Source organism: Elephas maximus, chromosome 20 (assembly GCF_024166365.1).
Source record: "Elephas maximus indicus isolate mEleMax1 chromosome 20, mEleMax1 primary haplotype, whole genome shotgun sequence".
Taxonomy (NCBI): domain Eukaryota; kingdom Metazoa; phylum Chordata; class Mammalia; order Proboscidea; family Elephantidae; genus Elephas; species Elephas maximus.
Window position 1 is genome coordinate 61,763,653 of NC_064838.1, and position 18,292 is coordinate 61,781,944.

Consider the following 18,292-nt stretch of genomic DNA (forward strand, 5'->3'; position numbering starts at 1 on the left):
GTTCTGATGATGATAACAGCTGCTGTTTTGAAGACCTCTCTCTAGAAACACACTCCATGGGTGTGTCTCCAGTTCTTAGAACAAACCAAGAAGCAGTATCATCCTCATTTTACAGATGGGAAAACTGGGGCTCAGAGATTAAATGCCTCTTGTAAAAGTGGAGTGTGAGCTCAAACAGAGCCCATTTGAACCAAATGCCTGGTTTGTCCTTGAGGTACAATCACCATGTCCATCCTTGTCTTCGTATCATCAGCTCAATTCAATAAAGACGACAGATTGAGCCCCAAGCTAAGTCTGGCCAGATAACATGAGTTTGCTCTTAAAATCTGTGTCTTCATTTTGGTCCACACAGTTCTTAAAAATTTCAATTAGTTGCCAACATTAAAAAATTGGTTGACATTCCCAAAGCCAACTCTTCAGACAGGGATTGGACTGGACTTTATGGGATAGACAATGTTACTGGTGAAGAATGAGCTTCTTGGATCAAGTTGACTCACGAGACTATGTTGGCATTTCCCATCTGGAGGGGAGATGAGAGAGTAGAGAGGGTCAGAGGCTGTCCAAATGGACACGAAAAGAGAGAGTAGAGGGAAGGAGTGTGCAACTTGATTTGTAAACTTTCACTTAAAGCACAATAAAAATTAAAAAAAAAAAATTGGTTGATTTCATAGTTTCACACGAAAACTGGGATTTTCCCAAAAAATCACGAAACGTGCCAATGCTGGGTCTGCACTTCCATGTGGCCATAGAGACTGCTATCCCTGGATGCTGAGTCCATTGCGCCCTTGGACGACCACAAGTTCCCCAGGTCACTACCATCCCCCCTTCCCCACCCCACTGCTGACACACAGAAGCCAATGCCTAGTGCCATCTGTCACTGATGAGCTATTACTTTTTACACCCAGGACTCTCAGTAACAGCCAAGGAAACAAAGACATGGCGTGGGGCAGCAGCATCAAGCTGTGTGTATGCCCAGGGAGTGTGCCCAGCAAGGACAAAGTGTGTCTGTACCCAACCCAAGCTTCACTCACACAAAGACCTGCCTGGCTCTGGAGGCCATCGCGTTTGGGACCCTCACACTGGGCTCTATCCATGCAGGCCACCGAGGGGGACCCAATTTCAACCACTTACCAAGGGCCCCTGGGGACCAAAGAACGGTGACGGCCACTTGATCATGGCACGTGTACTGGCTGATGGTGATGTTCTGGGCATCAGCAATCACATGCCTTCCCACTGGGTTCAAAAAAGTGGTGCAGTCTAGAGAGGCAGGGATGAGAACAATGACATTTTAAATACAGATTTTTATTTCCAAGTCCATTTTCTCAAGTTACACAAGCAAGGTCTGGAAGTGGCCCACTGATTCTGCTGAGAGAGGTGTGTTTCAAAAGCCCAAAGATGACATCAAAGATTGACTGGAAAAAGGATAAGCGTGCTTCAGGTGGATTTATAAACACTCTTATCCCCTCAAACCGTCGAGTCGATTCTGACTCACAGCAGCCCTACAGACAGAGTAGAACTGCCCCACAGGGTTTCCAGAGAACCCCTGGCGGATTTGAGCTGCCAACATTTTGGTTAGCAGCCGAGCTCTTAACCACTGAACCACCACGGCTCCCCGATCCCCACCTCGGGTTAAATCCCAGGATAGTTTGAAGAGGGTCACAGACGGTCTCTGAAGTTTGCGTGTGTATCTGGCATTAACGGTTTTTTACTATCATGACATTGTGCCTAAACCAATAATTATTTACACTGACTCTCTAGTTTTCAGTATTAGAGACTGATGTGAAGCAAAAGCAAAATAATCTAGGCTTTGTCTGCTTGCTTGCTTATTTGCTTTAAGAAGAAAACTAGAAGGTGAGGTGACTGCAAAAAAGGAACAAATGTGAGGAGGTGAATCCACAGGGCAGTGATTCCAAGCAAGACTGTTAAATAACCCAGTTAGTACCTGCAAGAGATAATAATACAGACAGCTGCTAAAAACCTTGGGACTTAGCAATAAGCTAGGTGCCTTCAACATTAACTAGCATTGTCAAAGGTAAATCTTTTGTTCTGAAACACCATGTACCATTAAAGATACCCACAACACCCAGTAAATCTAGGGAGCTCCACACTGCTTAAAAAACAAAAACCACCTGATTCTTTGATTTTCTCTGAGGACATTACTCACTGCCACCTGCCAATGACGCCACACTCATGGGAGCAGCTGCATCACCTGGAATTGCTATACACACCTTCAAAGTCTGCACAGTCCTACAAAGCCACCAGAAGCTTCTAGCTCGTACCGGGCTGGGACTTCAGAGAGCGGCCACTCGTGCAGGAAGAGTTATCAACCATGACGCAGCTCATCGTAAGCTGCTTCATCTCTGTTTCTCAGTGATTAACCTCGAACACTGTTTTCAGTACCTACTGTGGATGGTCTTCAGTTCCTTCAAATGCCCAAACCTGCCCACTACCCCTCGGAAGGGCAGAAGACTTCAGGGACATTTTTTAAGAAGCTCAGTGATTCTGCATATTTAACTTCTCCCTTGTAAACCGTGCGGCACGTTTGCCACCTTTATGACTAAACACGTTCACTGGAGATACTTGAAAACCACAAAAGAATGTAAGAAAAATATAAAAGTCATGCATAGCCTCTCATTGCAGAGGTTAACGGCTATTAACATTCTAGCAGACACCCTCCCAAGCCTTTTAAAGTGCACACAGGATTCCGTCTTTTAAATTTTTTTTAATAATTTTATTTTTTGTTGCTGTTGTTGTTGAGAATATATGCTGCAAAATATACACCAAGTTTCTACATGTACAATCCAGTGACACTGTCTACATTCTGAATTGTTCAACCATTCTTACCCTCCTTTTCTGAGTTGTTCCTCCCCTATTAACATAAACTCACTGCCCCCTAAGGCTCTTTTAGGTCAGAAGGGAGCCCAAGTGGTACAAATTGTTTGCGTTCCTCTACTGACCTAAAGGCTGGTGGTTCTGTCTTCTGAGTTGCTGCTGTCAACTGGATCCCATATACATAGCTCTTAAAAGAGCATAGTGCTCAGCGCAGACATTCTTTACTAGTTAAGCTAAACTATTGTTTGGTTTAGGAGCCCTGGTGGCACACACGGTTAAGTGCTTGGCTGCTAATCAAAAGGTTGGCAGCTCGAACCCACCAGCTGCTCTGAGGAAGAAAGACATGGCAGTCTGCTTCCATAAAGATTTACAGCTTTGGAAACCCTATGGGGCAGCCCTACTCCGCTCTACAGGGTCGTTATGAGTTGGAATTCACTCAATGGCAACAGGTTTGGGGTTTTTGTTTTGTTTTGTTTTAATAAGGCTTCAGGGGATATTTTTGGTTTAAGGTTTAAAGATTATCTCAGGGCAATAGTTTCAGGGGTTCCCCTCCTTTTTAAGTTTTCACTCAAGTGTAACATAGACCCATTACCATGCACTCCCAGCCCACTGCATCCTCCACCCTGCCCACTTGGCTGCTTTTTGCCTAGCCACCGCAGTGTTCACACTTTTCTATCACTTCCACCTGCCACACTTACATTTCAATACCGCGTCTTTTGGAAGGACGTTAATAATTAGTAAAACCGAATTCTGCCTCTGATGAAAATTCACCCTCAAAGCAATCAACATTTGTTCTCTGGATGCAGAAGAGAATTTTACAATAGGAAAAAAGTAAAAAACAAATCTGGTCTACTGCTCACTTTTTACTAATGAGGAAAGTACAGCTAAGAGAGGACAGGTGGCCGGCTCAGGACGCCACTGCGGACCACCTCGGACAGGACAGAAAACAGCCCCCGAGGCTCACCCAGGCCTCTCGGCACTCTGTCACCAGCTCAGCGCTTACCACTAAGACAGTCTCATTCAGAGGTGTTCGGCCAGCAAAAACCTTGGCTGAGGCCAGCTTCTCAGTACACAAAAAAGGCAAGATCCTGACATACTTGAATATTGCAAAACTGCTCATTTATTGAGGACTATACTGAGAATGTGAGAATGGAGCCCTGGTGGCATAGTGGTTAAGAGTTCAGCTGCTAACCAAAAGGTCAGCAGTTCAAATCCACTGGTTGTTCCTTGGAAACCTATGGGGCAGTTCTACTCTGCCCTAGAGGGTCGCTATGAATTAGAATCAACTCGATGGCAACGGGTTTTGTTTTGTTTTTTTATACTGAAGACAGAGCCCTGGTGGTGCAGTGATTAAAAAGCTGCTAACTGCACTGTTTACAATAGCAAAAAGCTGGAAGCAACCAAGGTGTCCATCAACGGATGAATGGTTAAATAAATTGTGGTATATTCACACAATGGAATACTACGCATCGATAAAGAACAGTGACGAATCTGTGAAACATTTCATAACATGGAGGAACCTGGAAGGCATTATGCTGAGCGAAATTAGTCAGAGGCAAAAGGGCAAATATTGTATAAGACCACTATTATAAGATCTTGAGAAATAGTATAAACTGAGAAGAACACATACTTTTGTGGTTACGAGGTGGGGAGGGAGGGAGGGTGGGAGAGGGTTTTTTACTGATTAGTTAGTAGATAAGAACTACTTTAGGTGAAGGGAAGGACAATACTCAATACACGGAAGGTCAGCTCAACTGGACTGGACCAAAAGCAAAGAAGTTTCCGGGATAAACTGAATGCTTCAAAGGTCAGTGAAGCAAGGGCAGGGGTTTGGGGACTATGGCTTAAGGGGATTTCTAAGTCAATTGGCAAAATAATTCTATTATGAAAACATTCTGCATCCCACTTTGAAAGCTGGCGTCTGGGGTCCTATATGCTAACAAGCGGCCATCTAAGAGGCATCAATTGGTCTCAACCCACCTGGATCAAAGGAGAATGAAGAACACCAAGGTCACACGACAACTATGAGCCCAAGAGACAGAAAGGGCCACATGAACCAGAGACTTACATCATCCTGAGACCAGAAGAACTAGATGGTGCCCGGCCACAACTGATGACTGCCCTGACAGGGAGCACAACAGAGAACCCCTGAGGGAGCAGGAGATCAGTGGGATGCAGACCCCAAGTTCTCATAAAAAGACCAGACTTAATGGTCTGACTGAGACTAGAGGAATCCCGGCGGTCATGGTCCCCAAACCTTCTGTTGGCACAGGACAGGAACCATCCCCGAAGACAACTCATCAGACATGGAAGGGACTGGACAGTGGGTAGGAGAGAGATGTTGATGAAGAGTGAGCTACTTGTATCAGGTGGACACTTGAGACTGTTTTGACATCTCCTGTCTGGAGGGGAGATGGGAGGGTAGAGAGGGTTAGAAACTGGCAAAATTGTCACAAAAGGAGAGACCAGAAGGGCTGACTCATTAGGGGGAGAGTAAGTGGGAGTATGGAGTAAGGTGTATATAAGCTTATACGTGACAGACTGACTTGATTTGTAAACGTTCACTTAAAGCTCAATAAAAATTATTTAAAAAAAAGAGAAAGCTGCTAACTAAAAGGTTGGCAGTTCAAATCCACCAGCCGCTCCTTGGAAACCCTAGAGGGCAGTTCTACTTTGTCCTGTGGGATCGCTATGAGTCGGAACTGATTGGACAGCACCTAACAACAATATGCTAAGGACTAGAATGAAAGAAAAGACTTCGGCTGGTGCAAACTCTTTGCATTCGTCTATTAATCTCAATGCTGGTGCTTCGAACTCACCCTGTAGCTCTGTGAAAGAAAGGCCTGGCAAACTGCTTCTGTAAAATTAGAACCAAGAAAACCCTATGGAGCAGCTCTACTCCGTAATACGTGGGGTCACCATGAGTCTGAACAGACTCAACAGCAATGCGTTATAATGAAAGAGAGGCCTTTGGCTTTAACCGGCTCCAGGAAAAGGTGCCCAAACATTACTGTGTTCATTTCTAATGCCAAAACGAGCACTCTCTGGGTTTCTGTAAATACAATTATCCAAATACACAGTCTAGGAATAAAACTAAAACCTACTAGGCACAGTGGCATCACTAGGGTTGGTGTCACCCAGTGTATCACTCATGGTGTCACCCCATGAACCTGCTCCTGTACCAGAGTGTATGGAATCCTTAGTAATGCTTATTATCAGTTTCAATCATAGAATAATATGTGATAAATATAACTGCAAATTGCTTAAAGATAGTATTCCTTAGATTATACGAATACTAACAAGAAAATTGTTTTGTAAAATCTTTCTACATTGAATTACAACATTATTAGTGACTCAGCGGAAGCCTTTTTTAAATTTTTTCTCCTTTTCCTTTAATTACTACTTCACTCTCAAAAAAGTGATGGATACACATTCACAAATACTAATTACCACAATATTGTAGCTAAAACAACAGAAAATTTGACAAAATCAGCAGCTATGAAAACAACAGCGCGTGCTTGTAGCGGGTAGAGATGAAACCATGTGATTAAAAAAAAATAAAAGCACCCCAGTAATTGGGTAACAGTGACAGCTCTGACCAGAGTGCGTTAGAAGATTCAAAAAATAAATTAACATAGAGTTTTAGCCTTGTAGTATATTAATACCTGTAAACCAGGCTTACGAAAAATGTTTTTGTTGTCACAGCTTCAGGGATCTTTAAAAATAATAACAAATTTCTGCTGAAATACTGCTCAAAAATTTTATAGACAGTCATTTTGGTGTCACCCCTCTGACAGTGTCACCCGGTACAGTCCGCACCCCCCACACACTCCTAGTGACGCCACTGCTCAGGCCATACACTTGCAGAGCCTACAGGAGAAACGTGGAATGCGAAGTCAAAGGCTGCAAGAAGGCCTGTGGAATTCAGTTTGGACTTCATAACAAGACATTCTTTCTTTACAATATCGAATGACAAAACCCCCAAAAAACTCATTGCCATCAAGTTGATTCCAACTCATAGTGACCCTACAGGACAGAGCAGAACTGCCCCATAGAGTTTCCAAGGAGCACCCGGTAGATTCCAACTGCTGACCTTTTTGGTTCGCAGATGTAGTTCTTAACCACTATGCCACCAGGGTTTCCTCAAATGATAAAGGAATAAAAAAATAAGATTTTGTAGTTTAATAATTCCAGTGAAAAATTGGTAATGTGTTCTCAGCTATTTCAAGCAAAACTAGTTACCAGTCAATGGAGCAGGAACTTCCCTGGGGAGGAGAAAAATATCTTTTTCAGTGGAAAACAATGAGTAAGTTTCTTACACAGCCTGGATTCAATCATTAGTCAGTCTAAAGTTCTGGGTTCTGGCTACAAAAACTTTATGCCCAAATGACATTTTGCCAAAATACAACAGAGCTTCAGATATTTCAGGGTTCAACGTGAGCTGTGAATTAAATTCTAATTAAAAGCTGAGGAATTAAAATGAAAGTAACAGCTAGGAGACAGGAATAGGTAGGTAAGTGGACCACATACTTAGCCCCATGAAGAAAATGATACTTTTCGGCTTTACAGGTACAGAACCTCGTCCGTGAAACCCTATATTAAATCAGAGAAGCAAATGTTTGTTTGCAGCTGACCGGAAAATTCTGAACTCTTGGAATGTAATATAAGATCTGCCAGGACTGAGAGCGTATATTAGAAATTAACTTTCTGACTCAGAGAAAGACCTCTTCCACATGTCTTTACTTAGCAGAATCAGGTGCCACGGACTTGCAGCAAATCCCTCCTCAGCATCATCACAGCAGTTACGCAGGACACGCACCCACCACTAACGTGGAATGTCTGGGAGCACACGCAAGCCCTTATAGGTTCACTTACGATACCAATGCCAGTGGTGGGCGTGACGCCGACACACACATTTGTATCTTAAGGTTGTAAGACTACCCAAGAGCCTCAAAAACCCTGCTTCAAGTAGGTGTCCATTTCAGAGGCCTCGATGTGACCGACTCCCCTTACTGACATTGATTCAGATCTCCCCCCAAGGGATGAGTCAAAGGTCAGGAGCTGCTAAACATGCATCAAGCTCCCTCGGGTCAACATTTGCACTTACAAATTAAGCTTCAAAGGGCTCAAAAACTCAGTTCTATAGTCAGAACAAGCTTGCCCACCTGCCCTGTGTGAAATAATTCAGCCAGAAAATGCCACCCTTTCTTTAGGGAAGGGAAAAAGGGTACTTGCGTTCTAACTCCAGTTGGAATAACTTCTAATATTAATTTTTAGAAAAATCAGTTCCCATCAAATCCATTCCAACTCATGGCGACCCCAGGTGTGCGTCAGAGTGGAGCTGTGCTTCGCAGAGTTTTCAGTGACTGGTTCGTCCGGAGTAGGTCACCAGGCCCTTCTTCCAAAGTGCCTCTGAGTGAACTTGAATCTCCAGCCTTTCAGTTAGCTGCCAAGCACATTAACCATTTACATCACCCAGGGGTGCCTTCTAATGTTAGGATAGTATTGAGTGCACACAGACCAGTTGCTGAGATAAGCAACTTCATTTAAGACTCAAATAATGCTACCAAAAACAAACACACAAACCCGCTGCTGTCGAATCAATTCCAACTCATAGCAACCCCACAGGACAGAGTAGAACTGCCCCATAGAGTTTTCCAGGCTGTAATTGTTACGGAAGCAGACTACTACATCTTCCAAACAATGCTAAGAAGGAGAAAATAATTTTTATATGATGAGAAAACTGAGGCTTGGAGAAATCAAGTCACTTGTCGCAGCACACACGGCTGGTTGGTGGGAAACTAGGATTGGACCCCAGGTCTAAATCAGAGGTGGCCAACAGGTGACCCCAGGCCAATCTAGGGCCAATCCACTTGGCCCACTCTGAGTTTGTGAGAAGTTCGAAACAATATTTTAAAACTGTTCACATGAAAAATGTGAATTTCCTGCTTTCCTTGGAAATCACAGTATCTGGCAGCATGCAGTATGAATTACTCAACTCCACGACGAGCTGGAGTGGAGGAGCCAATGCTTCCTTCAGACCAGGCATGAGCTCTCCAATTTGCCACAGTCCCCACCACTCTCTAGTGTCCTGCACTTGAGCAGCTTCACTCATTTGTCCCCTAGAGGCATCTGTGTTTGTTCTTAAGAATACGGCCACACCCGAAGGAACCCAAGCAAAGTCTCCACACACAACTTCTCTGAACTCTTCTGGGGACATATGACCCCCCCAAATAGTTAAGTGGCTTAATTAGACCGTGCTGCCTTCGCTCTGCCAACAAACCTGAGCAGGTTCAGAAAATTCCCCAACCACAGGCCCTGCGGCATTCCTTGATGAAGCACAGCTGGGTACGTTTAGGTCTTTGAAAGGGCTCCACTCTCAGAGGTCAAGCCAGTTACTTACTGTCATATCTGAAGGTGATGTTGTGCACCCCGCTGTGCCTGCTGGCCGGCCCCACTCCCTGTAGGAAAACAAGAGAACATGAGGTGGAGTGAAGCCAATCTGCTTTCCTAGCACCGACCCCACGGAGTCAAACCACACACATCACTGCTGAGACCCAGTGTCATGCCAGCCGCTGAGTGATGTCCATAGCTCTTTCCATCTGCTCCACAAACTCCCTGCTCCCCGGGGGATTCCCAACTGCCTGGCCACGGGGATCATGAGCACTCACTAGCCCTAAGACAACAAGCGCAGGCTGTCGGGGGTTAAATATCTACTCATTAACAGTAAAAGCAGGACAGAGACCAAGGCTGCCAGGTGGAGCCCTTCCAGCTGGATCCACTTCAAGCATTGACCGGTTATAAAATTAGCCTACCAGACGCCCTCATCCGAAAGCTCTACTAAGCCACAACAGATAGGCGATTCCTCAAGGCCAAGGAAACAGAGCTCTCACCCCAAGACCGCGAATGAGTGTGAGAATAAGCTGTTACTTTTAATGAGAAAATTCTTCACTGTATCCCAACCTGTGCTTGGAATACGCTGAGTGGGTCATAAAAGAAAAAGAAAAGGAGACTTTAAAATGTCTAACTCTACCTCTCAGCAATGTGGCCGCTCGCCATCTGTGCTCTTACTAGCGGGATAACAACTCTGCCAGACTTCCCGCTTTAATTACGGCATCCATGGAGGGAGCCCGGAATCCTCCCACCAACCCACCTCTCCCTAACCCCACCTATTCACCACCACGGCAAAGAGCAGCCTCCATCTACTGACTCCCACTCTGACTGAACTGTTTCTGCAACTGTGCCGTTCAGCACTATGTGAACAATTCTTCAAAATATGTTAATTCAGAAATACTAAATGATGGGAAAATATTCTAACTACATAGCGCAGTTTCCACTCAAGAAGAGGGATGCTGGGGAAACCATATGCAGCAGTTGGGTTGATTGTTTCGCTGAGGTGCAATGCGCAGAACACCTCTGATGGGGCCCAGGGTCTCAGGCCACAGCCTGTGCCTGCACGTGTTGTTTGTGCTGTTCATCCTGAGGCCGGCCATGCCCTCTGAGACTGGACCCCTGAGCTCAGATCCACAAGGGCTTCGGGAAAGCCCAGCTGTGCAGAAAGGGAGAAACACACACACACACACACACACAGAGCTGTAAAAAAATGAGGAATAAGCAGTAACGTAAACCCTAAATCAAAATGGCGCATCAGCCCATGATCTACTGGGACTCCCTTTCTACCTGGTTCACCTTCCTTTTTCAGATGTCCTCCTTCCATCCATTCTTCCTCCCCCACACAGGATTCCAGAATTCCTTACCTGAATTGAAACACTTTGGAAAGTCTTGTCACCTTATTAAACTTCTAAGAGCTTCCATAACTCTTTAGGGACAAGGCCATGGTCTGCAACCAGATGGCCAAGACCAGAGATCATAACCAGGCAGAGGGAAGGAAGGACATAATCTAACCTCCCCCCCTCCGGCCCCCGCAGTCCCATGGCAACATCCAACACCCAAGCTCACAACCCCCAAACCATACCCTTCCTGCCTTACAAATTCCCAGGACACCAGCTGGAAAATTTTTTTTTTTTGTTCACTATCTATTATGAGCCAGGTACTCTCCTAGGTATGGTGGTAAACAAAATAGCCATGGCCCCTGCCCTTGTGGACCAAAGGAGCATGGCACTTATTCTTTCAAAGATGAGTAACTGGGTCCATGGATCACACCCCAGGGCATACAAACTTCAGATCACACCCTGGCTCCCCAAGAACTCCTGTTTAGATGGAAAAACAAAATACACATAGCTGGGGTAGAAGTGTCAACCATAAATAAATGTGTAATAGACGAGATGCCACAAGACAGTACCTGAGTACGGTTAAATGAAGGTCACAGATGACATGTATCAGGCGCTTAAGACAGAGAATAACTGGGTAGAATGGAGCAAGAAAGGCAGCACTGTGGGAAGGAAACAAATGGGATCTAGAGGCCAAGGCCAGCCTTAACCTTCCATCCACTAGTCGGTGACCAAGGGCCAGCTGCTTTGCTCCACTGGGTCTTCTTAATAAAAGAATTTACACCCCTGTGTGTGTGGTGGTGGGGCTAGTGGGGACCTGAGGAGCACCACAGGAAACCACGTAGAGGCAGCACTTCTCACAAATTAAGCTCATTCCGTTTAACACCACGCTCCGAGGCACCTAGCAACTCCAGTCATTTTATCAGCTTTTCTTCTTGTTTCTTCTGTATTTCTCTTGAAATGTGTTTTTAACAGATTTACAGGTACTTGTACTCAGCAATGCGTCATGGAGAGGAGCATAGACAGTGAGGTGTGCTCCCCCTGAAGGAATTCCATACCATGCATTATGAGCCTGTTGTTAGCTGCCATCAGTAGGCCCCCGGCTCATGGTGACCCCGTGCACAATGGAATGAGACAGTGCCTGGTCCTGCATCATCCCCATGGTTGCTTCTGGAGCAGGCCGCTGTGATCCATGGGGTTTTCACTGGTAGATTTTCAAAGCAGATTGCCAGGCCTTTCTTCCTAGTCTTAGTCTGGAGCTCCACTGAAACCTGTTCAGCATCATAGCAACACACAAGCCTCCACGGACAGGCAGGTGGTCGCTGCACACGAGGCGCACTGGCTGGGCATCTAAACCGAGTCTCCTGAAGGTGAGAGCCTAAATCCCTCCAAATAAGTCCTCTGTGAGCTGTGATGCAGCTGTTCAGGGAGGGCCCTGTGAGCTGGCCTCGGAGGACCATGAGGCTTGCACGCGATGTCCCTTCACGACCCACTGAGCACTCCACCTTGACCCCACAGGGCTGAGCACCCAGCAATGAACCAGCCTGACCTCAAGCCTCGACTATCGAGACGACCTCCTAACACTGCAAATCTGCCCTCATCCCCCTGCTCCAAACCCTTCACTGGCTTCCCACCACCCCTAGACCATTCCTGAGGAGGTCCCTGCTGACCTTCCTGCCACTCCTCCCGCCTCCCAAAACCCTGCAGGCACTCCAACAGCACCCAGCATCTGCACTTCGCAGGGCGCTTCTCTTCCCACACACTCCCCACGAAGCCGTTCCTGTCAGTCACCCCTGGCTGTGCTCCCCTAACGGGTTGCCGCCTAGTCTAGGTCCTGACATGTCAGACTTCCTGCATATTTACTCTACGGGAGCACAGTAATCCATCCCCACAATTTCACTGGCAAGGCACCTCTGCCAGTGAACCACAAACTTGTTATTCTAATTCCACAGAAAAGCAGAGACCATAAAACCATCTGACCATCCAAGCCTGAAGCAAGAGATGCCATCCCAGGTGGCAGTTCTTATGTGTACTACGAAGACGTTCCACTCTTGGAAGTCCTCAAGGCCACAGCTTCTCAGCCCATGTCCCAGACGATGCTCCACCAGGCAGTCCTCGCTCACAACTGAACAACGCTTCAGCTGGTCCAGAGCCCTCAGAAACAGAGTGCCCAGGCTGGCCCACAGAGCACTACTGCTTTCTTTACACTCTGCGGTAGACGGAATCATGGGTCCCCCAAAGAAGTCCATGTCCTAACCCCAAGGAACCTGTGAACATGACCTCACACAGCAAAAGGGGCTTTGCAAATGTGATTAAGTTAAGGATCCTGAGACAGAGCGATTATCCTGGATAATCCGGGTGGGCCTGGTGTATCTACATTACCAAGGATTCTCCCCTGGAGCCTCCAGAAGGAACCAACTCTACCAAAACCTTGGTTTTAGGCCTGTAAGACCCATTTAGAACTTCTGACTTCTTGAACTGTAAGATAATAAATGAGTGTTTTTTAACCCACTAAATTTTTGGACTGCCTCCCATCTGTCAGGTTGTTGTACTGCGGTGGCTTGCAATTTGTAAAATGCTGGAAGCTACCAGTATTTCACAACCTGCAGGGTCACTCATGTACACAGGTTTCAGCAGAGCTTCCAGGCTAAGACAGACTAGGAAGAAGGATCTAGTGATCCACGTCTGAAAATTAACCAATGAAAACCCCACAGATCGTAACAGAACGTTGCCTGACTTGGTTGGGAAACATCATCCGTAGGGCTCAGTCACTGGAGAGGGACATCAGGTGCGGTGAAGGAGGGGCTGTGGGGGCGAGGGAGACCCTTGGTGAGATGGACACACAGTAGCTGCAACCATGAACTTGAACATACCTGCAACTGTGAGGATGCAGACTGGGCAACAGTTCATTCTGACTCAAAGGCAGCTATCTCTCTCTCTAAGCTTTTGGCAATTTGTCACAGCAGCAATAGAAAACTAATACGCACTTACATCATTTCAGCTGCCATGTGGTGAAACAGATCTCGATTGTCACACACATGACATGTGCTGTCATTCTCCCCCTCTCACACCCAGGGCAGAACTGATCACTTGTTACCTCTCTCCCACTCCAGCTCCAGGCAAAAATGGGGCACTGATTCGTCAGAGCACTTGCGTGAGATTCTGCCCTCTTAGGCACAGGCTTCTGTGGGCTAGCCTGCGACTCATCTGAAGTGACAGAGTGCTCAAGAGCATGGGCTTTGGAGACATGCAGATGTCAGTTCCAATTCAGACTCTCCCACTCTCCAGCTGTGTGACCTTGGGCAAGTTTCAGTACCTCTCTGAGCCTTGTTTGCCTGAGTGTGAATTAAACTTCCTGGAAAGGACTGTTGTGGGGCCGGAGATGATGTACACCAAGTGCTCAGCAGAGCATCTGACACAGGATAAACCCAGAAATGGTTACATCACCAATCCCAAGAAGATTCCTGCCCTAACAAACAAAGTGAGAGTTGTGTGACAGGGCTAGTTACAAGCGGATAGGAAGGAAGACAGGGGACAGCAACTCCCATGTGAGATCTGTCTCCACAGGGGGATTGTGGGAGCCGGGCGATGGACAGGGTAGGACGGGGCGCCAGAAGGCTCTGACCACCAGCCTAAGGAATGTATTCTGCTGATGGTCACAGTGGGGCTGGGTGGCCCAGCGGCTCTGCCTCTAATGAGGGCTGGCTGGATGGGAGGAGAGGCTGAAGGCAGAGGAGCCAGGAGTCCCCCCCACAGCCACACAGTCAGCCCTCCATACTCATTTTCTGCCTGGAGACATGAAGGAATGGTTAAGACATGTAATACACACTGAGAACCCAGGAGGGTCTAGCTTGATGTTACAAGATGAGTTATGGGCTTAGAATTAGGGCTGACGACTAAGAGAATGCAGATGAGGCAATTTACAAAGCTGACCCAAATCAGTCCCACTCACTAAAATCCCTTCTCCAGGAAAACAGTCCTAAGCTTTTAGCTACTACACAGTTTTGATATTTAATGAGCTGACAATTAAGAATACTTGTTTGTTGCCAGTTACTCGAAAACCATAAATGTCAGTGCTATGGCCTGGGGGTGCCACATTCTTAGTTAATTAGCCACCCTCATCTGCTCACTATTGGTGGCTTTTCATTTGTTCCAAAGTGGGCCAAGAAGCACCCCGGTGCCTGCAGCTCTGCTAGGAAATTCCTCTGGTAGACACACACTAGGGTGTGCAAGGATGGAGGCAGAAAATGGGAATATAATGGGGAAAACATCTCTTAGGAAGGAGGGAGGGGGTAAAGAAGAAAAAAAAAAAGAAGGATAACCCTTAAATGCACTGAAGGACTAAAATTTAAATGGCAAAAACCCACACCACGCTCCCGCCTTATGGCAAGACGCAAAGGCCTGGGCACAAAGACAGCCACGGGGCAGGGTCCCACACCGAGCAGCCCAGAGCCCCTGGCCAGATGAGGGTGGGCAGGGGCGGCTGTGGAGAGGCAATCAGACAGCCAATTTCCTGTGGGGCCTTGGGGAGTCTCAACCCTGTGAACTTTCCTGAGCAACACGTCTAATCCAGTTCCAGAACAGCTTAAACGTCATTTTGGAAAAAATGCATTTTGAAAAGGACTGTGCTAAATATGGCCCCTGAGGTCCATGGGTGGCCCAAATGGTTAAGTGCTGGGTTACTAAGAAAAGGTTGGCAGTCTGGACCCACCCAGAGGTGCCTTGGAAAAAAGTCCTGGTGATCTACTTCTGAAAAAGCCGCCATTAATGACCCTGCGGAGCACAGTCCTCCTCTGACACAAGTGGCGTCAGCGTGAGTTGGCATCTACTCAGTGGCAACTGGACTGGGCCTTTCGGCTTCTCCAACGGAAGGCAGACCACAAGATAAGGCCTAAATAAGACTGCTTTCAAATCCATTAAAAGGAACTTTCAGAAGGCTCATGAAGTTTTCACGAACAGAATCTGGGTGAAGACTTTAATAACAGTTTTGCTATCTGTTGTCAGAGGACTGGGAGGATGGGTTTTTAAAAGGTCCATCTGGTAACGACTTAGAACTAAAGCCAACCCACGCTTCCTATTTTCCAGAACACCTTCCCCATCTTGGATTTCCACTGAGTCACAAAGGTAACAAAACACAACAGGCAGCTCTGTGAGGCTTAAAGGCAGACTGAGACTGACGGCATTTTTGCCCAGGACCTGTGAACATGATAAGGGCAAAACAAGGCAGAACGTGAGGTAGTTTTATCCCGTACAGGTTTGGATTGTTTCATAAACGAAGACAGATCCCACTTACTTTGGTTCAAACCTTTAGCTTTAAAAAAAAAAAAAAAAAACAGTCAGCAAAGACAGAGAAATCTCAGGTGATGTGAGCTGAAGAGAATGCTGGCGAACCCCAAACACACGGGACATAAATCACAAGGCCCACCTGGGCCCGGATCTGTTCGAGACACTCCCTTACGTTCTGGGAGCTGCCGTCTCTCCCTCCAACCAACTGCAGAAGCGCAGGACGCCAACAGCCAGATCTGGGGAGCTGGCGAGGTCTTGGGTGTCTAGCGGAGAACACACAAGCTCTGGGGGAGCGCTGGTGGGTTCCCGCCAGCAGTTACCACGTCCGCCCAAAAAGACCCTGAGATCTTAAGCTAATTAGAGAGGTTTGCTCCGGGAGGTAGGAAGTCACTACTCCAGGCCATCGCCTGTGCACCAGACCAAGCCGTAATCGTGATTCATCTCTGACATGCTGGTAATCAGCACACATATGTTCCTAATTTCACGCTCCCCAAAGGAAAGCTGAAGGGACAATTGTTCCTGAGCTGTAACATGGAGCGGACAGATGCCAAGTTACCATGCATCCTCCTTATCAAGCTGAAGGCTCTGAGTTTTCATCCCAGCTTTCCTTCGCCATCCCCACCCTCCCACCCTCTGCCCTCCAGAGAAATCTGCTCACGAACGATAAAGACTCGCTAGGATATTTATATACACCGTTTCTCAGACAGCCTCTTCTCAGAGGGATGGTGGCATGAACGGTATTCAATGTATTTTAAAATGCCCTTCCCCACTCCAGACACTATGATTTTCTTATTGGTTTTGCAGCTGGAACACACACAGGCCATTAAAGCCCAGAGATAGACACACACACACAAGCTGACTTTCTAGCTGTGTTTTCAAAACAAAACCAAGCGCTGCAGCCTCTTGGTTTGAACCAAACAAAAGCCCAAGTACTTTTTCCAATTAGTCTGTTAAGGATCTGGGCTATGTGTTCTCCCATGGCTGATACTCACAAACAGACAGGATTGTTCCATTTTTCCAATTCTCAGAACGTTAAAAGCAAGCAATAAAACATGCTTCTGGACGGAAAGCCAGACCTTCCCCTCGGCAGTGCACCCCACTCCCATCCACCCAAACGAGAACCGTATGTCGGAGAACTGACATCTTTAAAGGTAACAGTCAACCCATTTGCAAATTAAAAAGCATACGCAGACAGCTCGCAGACAGAGATTAACTGGTGTTCTGTAAATACCAGGTAAAAAGAGGAAGCAAACTACCAAACCGCCCAGATACCCACCCAGCGAATTGGCTACTGGCTGGCTCTCACTTTGCTGCTAAAGGTGCCCTGGAAAAGACTTTACTCCTCAGGCCCAAGAAAGCTATCTTTTTGTGAGGGCAAAATAGTGATTAGACAATAGAGGAAAACTTGAAGCTATAAACATGATTGTTAAAGTCTAAGCTGGGAGGAAATGTTCGGATCAAAACAAAACTACTAATAAAAAGCCTTGGGACCACACAGTGAGCCACGTGAATAAACGGCAGTATGCAGAATTGTGCTGACTTCCAATGCAGTCTGCAGGGCTGGGGACCAAGGCTCCACATACTGGATCACATCTGGGATTCTGCTTTTACAGCACAAATGCCTGAAGAAATGGGGGGGGGGTTGTGACGTTGCCATGGGGACCCAGTCTCCCCCAGCCAGGCAGGTCCCCAGAGTGCTCTGCACACGTGCTTCCTTCAAGGTGGATTTCACATGTTTCAAAATCGTGGAAGGCCGCTCTTTAGGTTTTTGTGCTAGAAAGCAAGGCGACCCCTTCTGTCACCTATTAAGTCTGTCCACATGGTGGTCTCTGGCAGAAAAACCTCCATAACAGTGGGAAGTGGCAAAGCCATGTTAGACTCGTTCATAAAAATTATTCGCCCCCCTCCCCCTTCTCCAGGAGGGAGCCAGACTTGCAGCATCCTTTTTATAGTCCCGTTATCTGGCTGCAAAAATGCCAGCAAGTCACTGTGCTCCCAGCTGCCCCGAACTCCACAGTCACCAGGCCCGTGCTGGAGCTGAACCACTAATTTCTACCTTCAGGGCTAATGGCCAAGACAGGGGGCCCTGACTTTTAATTGTTAGAGCTGTTGCTGTTGAGGGGAGATGGCTTCTAGAACCGGTTGGGGAGTCTTGTGAGAAACATTTCTTACCCTATTTCAGGGGTTCCCAGAGCTCCTGAAGGCCACTCAAGGGGCTTTGCTATGTTTAGACACCAGGGATCCAGAGACCCCACTTATAAATGAGGGGGTGCATCCTGGGCTCCCCCACTTCCCTGGGATGCAACCTCTCCAACCAACCCATCCAGGTATGGATTCAGATGTCCCCACCCCAAGGTAACACAATCTCCTTAACTGCTGGCAGGTGTGCCCCCCTCACTCCATCCAGCCATATTCCCACCTCCTAGGACTCCCACTGGCTCAAA

At 46.9% G+C, this 18,292-nt stretch overlaps 1 protein-coding gene across 2 annotated transcripts in view; it reads right to left on the bottom strand.

The window, feature by feature from the left end:
- Window positions 1–18,292, bottom strand: part of IL17RD (interleukin 17 receptor D) — an 85,740-nt gene that overhangs the window by 35,033 nt on the left and 32,415 nt on the right. For both annotated transcript variants that reach the window (XM_049862269.1, XM_049862268.1), the window contains exons 2-3: window positions 9,236–9,293; window positions 1,132–1,257 (exon numbers count right to left, since the gene is read on the bottom strand). In XM_049862269.1, the coding sequence (XP_049718226.1) occupies window positions 1,132–1,257; window positions 9,236–9,293 (184 nt within the window). The remainder of the gene's footprint in view (window positions 1–1,131; window positions 1,258–9,235; window positions 9,294–18,292) is intronic.